Genomic DNA, 9,359 nt, shown 5'->3' on the forward strand with positions numbered 1-9,359 from the left:
CGTTTCTAGAGTCTCTGCTGCTCATTTCAGCAGCCTCTGCTGGAGAAATGTATTTTGAGAGGACAATGCCCAGGAATGCAGTGAGAGAAAATGCCATGATTCTAGAATCACATTCATTAATTTTATTGCATGGCAATTGAGATAATCTTTTGAGATAATCTTTTCCCAGAGTGGAGGAACTGTCATAGCCTGTCTGCCTTCATCCTATTTCTTCAGCCTCTGTATGACATACAAGATCACCTGGTTTAAGGCAATCTTACAGAAAGGGTCGGTTTTATACAGAAAAAAAAGTATCTTCAGGTATTGAAAAGACATCCACATGGGCATGTAAAGTACAGCACAGGGAATATAGTCGATAATAATATAATAACTATGTATAGTATCAGGTGGGTACTAGACTTATTAGGATGATCACTTCATTAAGTTATATAAATGCCTAACCACTATGCTATACACTTGAAACTACTATAATATTGAATGTCAACTGTAAATGTAAAATTTAAAAAATTTTTTTAAATAGTTCATTGGTTCATTTAACAAATACATATGTCAAACATAAACCATGTGCCTCAAATTCTATTAGGCAGAGGTGTCTCCTACCGTCTGAGGGGAAACAGATTTGTAACAATTATAGAACCAGTCAGGAAACCTTTGATCGCATTCTCTCTCCCAATCTTTCCTAAGTCCCATGTCCTGATATATATGTGGGAAGATAGTTAGTTACCAGGCCTACTAAGGCTTTAATTTAAAGCTTGCTAGAGTCCTTAAAGAGGTTGAAAGGTAGAGATCTTTCTCCTGCATAAAGGATGACTGGCATTTTGTTTTCTGTTTTGAAATGAAAAATATACATAGCTAAATAAAATCATGTTTAGTTAGAATCCAAGGTGCCAGAGTTTTAAATATTTAGTTCCTTCAAATTTGGTATAGTCCCTTACTTATGTAAATATTAATAACTGGAATTGGAATGACAGAAGTATGAAAACTATAGTCTCTGCCTCCAGAAATTTCTAATTCAAGGATGTTAAATAATTTTAATTGATCCATATAATGAGAATAACCTGCAATAGTTGTTACCAAGCCAGTATACCTTGGGACAGTGTTCCCCAGGATGGTAATAAGTGTTAGGGGAAGAAAGACTATGCGTAAAAAATTTGAGAAATATGGAATTAAAGTGAACATGTGGTTTTCTCTCTTCTCAAAGCCTTTAATATACTAATATGTATTCTGAATTTCCAAGAGGAGGATATAATATGCAGCATTTCCTGAACTTATTCAACCACATAGTTTTTTAACCCCCCTATTAAGATCCTCTAAAAATAACGAGTGAAAAAGATATCCAAATTGGGACCGAGATCCCTTTGGAGATTCCATGGGGCTGCTTGGCCTGTGGATCATGTTTGAGTATTCTGGTTTTCCTAAAGTGGAAGCATACTTCTATCCATGTTCTGAGTGTTTGCAGGCCAATGTATTTTAAGAATGAGAACTTCTTTTCATATGCTGAATTCTTTTCAATTGCCAGTGGTTTTCTTAGCTCCTATAAGCACATGATTCTTGTATGTAGACAATGGTTTGTAATACTCTTCTCAAAAAAAAAAAAAAGAATAGAATAAAGTTTTGCGTGGTGTCACAAGCTATCCCAGAGTTACACCAATAAATAGAAAAGTACCTTGGGGCAAGCTGTCATTTTACAACTAAGGATGTTAGCTATAAACTGAGCACTGAGATTCCTGTTGTGCATGGGAAAGTTAGGCTCTTTGAATACCTGTCACCTGCCATGTGTTTGCAGAAAAACAAACACATGCAGTTCATCTGGCTTCTTCCTTAACCTATGAGGATATGCCTTACCTATTAGAGTCTTTCCACCTTTTCCAAAGAGCGAATATGAATATCTGCAGACCCTTTCATTATGTGAATCTCAAGGGTTTGCCACTGCTACCCATACTCTGGAGCTTAGTTTAGCTAAACCCCAACCCAGGGAGCTAAACCCCTCCCGGGACTACCAGAGACAGTGAGCTCAAAAGGTATGGTTGTGAAAATATTCTTGCTGAAGTGGTATCTAGAGAAAAGAGTACTCCCTGAAATTTACATGTTTGCATTTCTCAAGATTTCCAATTTAATTTATGTATAAAATATAGATGGATTTCTGAACCTTTTCTAAAAACATTAATTGCATTACACAAAGATTTGTGTTTGATTTTTTTTTTAAATTGTAGAGAGAGTTATAGGTAATTCGTATCACCAACTTATATGTTAGAGTACATCTGTTACGACGCTGAATTCTTTTAACAGATTTGGAAGAAGCTACAAAAACACCTGACTGTTCCAGTGGCCCAGTAAGAGAGGAAAGAGGAGATCTTATCAAATTTTACAATACAGTCTATGTAGGAAGAGTGAAATCATTTGCATTGAAATATGACTTGTCAAATCAAGACCATATGGTACGTTTTGTATTTTACTACTCTATTCATATCTGTAGTCTTAGTTGGATTACTATGAGTTTATTTTGCTAGACAAGAGTTTCAGAGTTAAAGCTTCACCAATGCATTACAGGGGAGAAAACATACTAATAATCAGAGAGTGATTAGGATATGATACAACAGAAACCAGAGGAAGTCATGAACATTTTATGGGTACTGTGGTTATGTTAGAAATTATGTATATACCTGGGCAAGTATTAGATGGAAACAGGAAAACGGAAAAAAATTTTGGTAATTTTTTTTTAAACTTTTATTTATTTTAGTGTGTTTTTCCAGGACCTATCAGTAGTTGTTTCAATCTAGTTGTGGAGGACGCAGCTCACCGTGGCCCCTGTGGGGATCAAACCAGCAACCTTGTTGTTAAGAGCACTGCGCTCTAACCAACTGAGTTAACTGGCGGCTGCCCCAATTTTTTCTCATGTTTGATTTCTGTTATTATAAGTGTTTTACTCAACATAAAGAGAAAAGGAAATAAATAGGCCTGAATTATAAATAGAGGCAGCACTAAGAAATTTTCAAGCAGACCCTATCTTTGGCAGTACCAGCAGGCCTATGAAACTAGTATTACCAGTATATAAACTGAGTTGGTTCCCGGTAGCTCAGACTCTAATTATAAGAAAGAGGCACCTAGTAGAAGCTGCATCCAGCCAGTAGCTATGTATGTTTATCTCTGTGTGTCTCTACATTTCTGTTCTGGTTCTGTTCAAGGAATATGGTCTGTGATTATATCCTCCGAGGCCATACATGACTGCTCATCCTACTCCATCAGCCTAACCTCCCATCATGTGCTATACTGTGAATATCTCTATCATCAGCTGATTGAAACTAGTTTTATTAGCTTCAAGTACGGATGATAAATGAAATAATAATTAAGGAGGCATCTCCATTTATTCTTGGATTGGAAACATTGTACAGAATATTAAAGAAACATACAGTTCCCGCTCACCTAACTCTATTTCTAAATCTTTTGTATTTCAATATAAAGTCTTAACCATTTCATTAACCGATTCGTTCCATGTTGGACCCATCCTGCTGGCTCATAGAATTCTCTGCCTCTTTTTTATTTTCTCTGCTCCTGCTTCGGCCGTGGGTTGTGTGTGTAGGAGAGATTCTTATCTCTCCTACAAGTGTTAGGATGTTGGTTACTCTTTGCCCCTACTTTCTGAGTGTGGATGCAAGGTTCCTGTGCTCCTGGCTTACTGCTTCTGGTTTCTTACCCAAATTCTTCAGGAAAATACATTTTAGTTTATCTCTGAGTAACTGTTGAAAAACGAGGAGTAATGGACCATTTCTTTGCTTTTTTTCAGCCATAAATAAGCTCTTACGATATAATTGACTCCTAACTAGGAGGTGCCAATAAGAATAAAAAATGGGGTGGAATTCAAAAAAAGAAAACTTTTATCTTAAAAAAACTTACTTTTGGGTTATTTCAGATGGAAGCACCACCTCTTTCTCCTTTTCCACATATTAAGCAACAGCCAGGCTCACCACGTCGCATTTCCCAACAGCACTCCATTTATGTTTCCCCACACAAGAATGGGTCAGGCCTCACACCAAGAAGCGCTCTGCTGTATAAGTTCAGTGGCAGCCCTTCTAAGGTAAGGCGCACACAAACTTTTCTCCCAAACAACTTATGTACGTGTGTGAAAAATTGAATTTCGTATTATCAGTTAATAATCTTTAATCTTGCCCTTTTTTTTGCCAAGTTACTGGTAATAAATATGAACCATTACTACCATGTTTCCCCGAAAATAAGACTTAACTGGAGAATAAGCCCTAGCATGATTTTTCAGGATGACATCCCCTGAACATAAGCCCTAATGCGTCTTTTGGAGCAAAAATTAATATAAGACCCAGTCTTATTTTCAGGGAAACACGGTATAACAAGTGATCAAGAGCAGTGTATTCTGTTGGGGTAGTTTAAGCCATCACTACTGACATGGTATCAGGGGAGTTTAGTGCAAGGGCCCCCCAGTGTGTCTCCTGCTCAAGCATGATCTTGAGAAGGGACCGGTAAGGCAACACCTGCTAGTGGTCAGACATGGGGAACATTAAGTTTAAAGAAAGGCCTTGAAAGGAAAGGTTCATTTGAAAGATGACAACAAGGATAGTAAAATGTCTGACAATAAGAGGCCTCCTCTTATTTACACAAACAACTCTGGCCTTGTCGCTAGCTTTATTCCTGTACAATGAAGATGTGACAGGCACATGATGGCTATTTTCAGATATTTCAAGGGCTGTGAAGCAGATATATTCAGTATGTCTCCAGAAGCCAGAATCACTACCAACTGGAAGAAATTGTCATGGGACAAATTGTAACTCAATTCAACTACAATGGCAGCTCCTTAACTCATTTGTTTCTCATTCAGTTTCACAGACATCTATTGAGTTCCTACTAACCATTTCCCTGAAAATAAGACCTAGCCGGACCATCAGCACTAATGTGTCTTTTGTAGCAAAAATTAATATGTAGCAAAAATTATATTAAAATAAGACCGGGTCTTACATAATACAATATAATATAATGTAATAATAATATAATATAAATCGGGTCTTATATTAATTTTTGCTCCAAAAGACGCATTAGAGCTGATGGTCCAGCTAGGTCTTATTTTTGGGGAAACAAGGTAGCAAACAAAGCTAACTGAGATATAGTACCTCACAGATTTGCATTTCCTATAAGGATGTTTAGAAGAGATTCTTGCGTAAGATCAAAGATGGGACCAATTGACTTCTAAGGCAGTGATTTCAGAACTGTAGGTCAGAATCACCTGAGGAGCTGGCGAGCTTGTTGAGCACAGATACCTGTCCCATGGACCTGCTGAATCACAAAGCTATGGCGGGCAGGTTCCCTAGACGACAGTGATGCACAGCTTTCAGGAAACACTTCTCTAAGACTTTGCTACCGAAAGTGTGGTTTGCAGACTAGCAGCCTCAGCATCACCTGGGAGCCTTTTAGCAACTCAGATTCTTGGCCTCACCAGCCTCACTGAATCTGAATCTGCATTTTAACAAGGTCCCCAGATGATTAGCAGGCACATTACAGCTTGAAAAGCATTGCTCTGCAAGGAGGATCTCAAACTTTAGGGAGCATCAGAATCCCCTGGAGGCGGGGTGAAACGGATCACTGGGCCCACCCCCAGAGAGTTTGAGTCAGTAGGTGTAGGGTGAGGCTTGAGAGGTGGCATTCCTAATACGTAAGTTTCTAGATGCTTCGGCTGCATCCGGTCTGGTGACCACACTCTGAGAACTACTTACTGCTCTACTGGTAAATTCAATTTTTAAAACCACCTAAAAAGGTTGGTTCTAATTACCCTTATTAGGTTGGCCTTGATTCAGAAAATAGTCTCTACCCCAGTATTTAGTCTTGGAGAGAGGATAGAAGGCAGAAAGAAGCACTTAGCTTAGTTCTTTGCTGCTGTTTCCCTTATTTTCCCCATTTACTCATACATGTCCTCTATTTTTGCACAGAGTTTGAAAGATATCAACAACATGATAAGGCAAGGTGAGCAGAGATCCAAGAAGCGAGCAATACCCATTGACAGTGATGCAGGATCGCCTGCCAAACGCCTCTGTCAAGAAAATGATGATGTTTTACTTAAAAGACTACAGGATGTCGTCAGTGAAAGAGCAAATCATTAGTGCCCTTCCTGTTTATGTAATAAAAGCACTTTCAGGTTGTTTTGCAGAAGGTTGGGGCTCTGTCCTTCAAAACTTTCAGCCCTGTAAATGGTAAATATCATTGAATTATAAGAAAAATTGTACCAGAATCATGTGCTTTTAAAAAAAAAAAAAAAAACATCTAAAATGTAGTTGCCAGAGATGTATTTTCAGTTGGATTGGAAAGAAATGTTTTACGTACCTTTTAAACCAGCGGTGTCCAAACTGCGGCCCACAGGGCAACTGCGGCCCGCAATCCATTTTTTATTGGCCCGCAGCAAATTCCAAAAATATATTTAGTTTACTTAAATAAACCAGGTGAGGCAATACGTACTTCACCTCGAGTGAGTGGCCCGGCTGTTTGTGTATTTTATCAAATATGGCCCTTGGTGAAAAACGTTGAAAAAAGTTTGGACACCCCTGTTTTAAACATAATAATAGCCCTAGAATTTTTTTAATGTTTGTTCCTTGGGATAGTTTTTAAGATGAAGTAAGGAAAAACCTCATAATTTTTTAGCTCACTTTTTTAAATAATGAAATGTCTCCTCCTGTGCTTTGTGTTGAGGGTAAATAATCTATTTTGGGTAAGTGCGCTTTGAGATATTTGTGTTCTCAATTTAATACCGAGTAAGGGTTGGCTCCCACAGCACCTAGACCAGAGGCGGGTGCACCAGCCCGTCTCTGACCCACTGTGGCCCCCCCACATCTGGGCGCCACTAGCATTCTGGGTTGTCTGGATCCCTTCCTGCCCTTCCTCTCCTTGAGCACATGCAAATTTGTACCTGAGCCCATGCATGACCCCCACTCTTTGCTTTCCAACCCTAAGCCCTCTTAGCCTGGTATCACAACCTAATACAAGGAGTATTAGCTCCTTTTTTAAACTACTACCATTTTGTTTTTCTGAACCATTAACTTAATTATTCATGATTGTATTACATCATGTGATTCTCAAAACAGGATGCTGTTTCCCAAGCCAGTAGAATAAAATACAAGAGTTGTCAGAAGCTAAATTTGCTGTTAGTGAGAAAGCGCTATGATAATATATGAGATACTGTTCTGAGGTCATCATAAGATTAGTCATTCTCAATATGTAATTGAGTCCCTAAGAACAGTTAAACGTTTTTCAGAATCACATTAACATCCATCTCTTTGTTCTCAGCATTGTTGGTGCAATGTGAGTTTCCCATTGGCGCTGATCACTGGGGCCCCTTAAGGAAGTTTTACGGTACTAGGTAGGCGGATGCGACTTTCCAAAGAATCAGCTGTTCAGTATTCACTTTTTCTAGTGTGTTTGTGGAGTCTGGAAGGACATGGACAAGCCATTCTTAACTGTTTTTGAGAAAATGTTATCAAATGTATATTTTTTGACTAAAAATCTTATTTTTTAAAATGCAAAGTGTTTGACTTAACCTACGTCTAACCCTGGCTAATTTGAATTAGTCTAATATTTTGGCTGTAAATTAGTAATTACTATTGTCAGAAATTTTATTTTTAAATTGTAAGAAGAAAAGTGATTTGGGTCACATTTTACTTTTCTGTAAATTACATCTTTGTGTGTAGTATCTACACATGTTACAAGCCAAATAGCATCATGTGTCTCAAATCCTTGTATATATTTTTATGTGGCTACAACTTTTCTGTTGTTTTCATCTTCTATATTAATGTGCAGAATATAAGTGAGCATTTGTACATTGACTATATAAGAAACGCTCGACACGTTTTTATCATTTTCAAGACTTGATATTAATGTACATAAAACTGTTAATAAAACATTGGAGTTTTTGAGATTATTGAAAAGACTATACTTGTGCTCTTTTCTGTGTGGTTAGAAGCAATTGTGCAGCTATCTAGAATCTACATCTCTTTAAATATCTGCTTTATATTTTTTAAATGTTTAATGTAACTTAAAAGTTAATGTTCCTGGTGGTTTCCAGGGCCTCCAAAGAGAGTTGGGAGTGACTGACTACTTGATGAGTACAGGGTTTATTGGGGGGGTGATGAAAATATTTTGGAACTTAGTATAGGTGGTGGTTACCTAATTGTGAATTTACTAAATGACTTGAATTTTACACTTTGAAATGGTTAATTTTATGTTAGGTGAATTTCACCTCAATTTTAAAGATGCCTTAGACACATAAAGAAACAGTTATTTCAAAGCCTGACAATGAACATGTGGATCACATTATGATACTGAATTAGGGAAAAGATTTATTTCTCTCAGGAGTGCTTTCAGGTATATTTCTCCAAATGAGACTCACAGTATCATGCAGGGTGACATGCAGGGTCTCAGGTCCCGCTCCCCACATAAGAACGCGGGACATGGTGAGGCCAAAAAGGAACACCCACGGAGCCATAGATAGGGGAGTCATACCACTATCGTCTCGCTGGCGGCTGGGTTGGAAACACACGAAGTAGGAGCCACACTATCCGTAACCTGCCGTCCGCTTCTCTGCCAACCAACCTCCCTTGCTAACTGCAATCCGCAATCTGCGCTCGCCAGCTCAGCCACCATCCACTGCTAGCGTAACCACGGCAGTTATATTAGTGGCCAGTGGCTCACTGGTTACAGCTGACAGCCAACTAGCCACAGCTGATGGCCATCCGATCACAGTTGATGGCCATTTACTACTACCTGAGCCAGCACCTTTCTACATGAGGCTGAGAGCCTGGAAACTGCACTCCTGGCTCTGTTCCCACACACAGCTTTAAAATCATTTTTCTAATTAAGATTTGTATGTGGTTAGAGTATACTAAATTAGGTTTTCTAAAAATTAATATTCCTATTTGTTTTGATTTTGTTCCTTTACAGTACTTTCACTGTAGCAAACATTAGCTACCTACTGTATTTTTGGCTATTGCTAGAGATATAAACATGAAAGAGGCACAGTTCCTGTCCTAAAGATATAATATTTGTAGCCATTAATGTGATAAGTATAGTAATAGAGCTCTATGCAAAGAGGAATGGTGTTAGCACAGAGAAGGGAATGATTCACTCTGGGCAGCTGTGTCAGGTAATCTAAAAGCACCCTAAAGGGGAGGCTAACGGGTAATTTAGTCCTTAAGGGATGAATAACTATTTTCCAGGACAGCGAAAGTATTCAGAGCACAACCTGTACAAAGGCCCAGAGGCACGAACACACTATAGGTTTGGGAATTGCAGGTAGTTTAGCGAGGCTGAAGTGCAGTGTGCATGTGGAAAAGTGTGATGCAAAATAGGGCCGG

At 38.5% G+C, this 9,359-nt stretch overlaps 1 protein-coding gene across 2 annotated transcripts in view; it reads left to right on the forward strand.

Annotated features, from left to right (window-relative positions):
- The window catches only part of RBL1 (RB transcriptional corepressor like 1), a 51,965-nt gene extending 44,475 nt beyond the window's left edge, over positions 1 to 7,490 (forward strand). The window contains exons 20-23 of one of the 2 annotated variants that reach the window (XM_081034292.1): positions 2,290 to 2,438; positions 3,911 to 4,075; positions 5,949 to 5,982; positions 7,297 to 7,490. In XM_081034292.1, the coding sequence (XP_080890418.1) occupies positions 2,290 to 2,438; positions 3,911 to 4,075; positions 5,949 to 5,982; positions 7,297 to 7,373 (425 nt within the window). In that variant the 3' untranslated portion in view covers positions 7,374 to 7,490. Of the gene's footprint in view, positions 1 to 2,289; positions 2,439 to 3,910; positions 4,076 to 5,948; positions 6,387 to 7,296 lie in introns of those variants that run through there. The other variant, XM_081034291.1, reaches the window with a different exon arrangement.
- The last annotated feature ends 1,869 nt before the right edge of the window (positions 7,491 to 9,359 follow it).

The sequence above is a fragment of the Rhinolophus hipposideros genome, assembly GCF_964194185.1.
Source record: "Rhinolophus hipposideros genome assembly, chromosome: 22".
In the NCBI taxonomy this organism is placed as follows: domain Eukaryota; kingdom Metazoa; phylum Chordata; class Mammalia; order Chiroptera; family Rhinolophidae; genus Rhinolophus; species Rhinolophus hipposideros.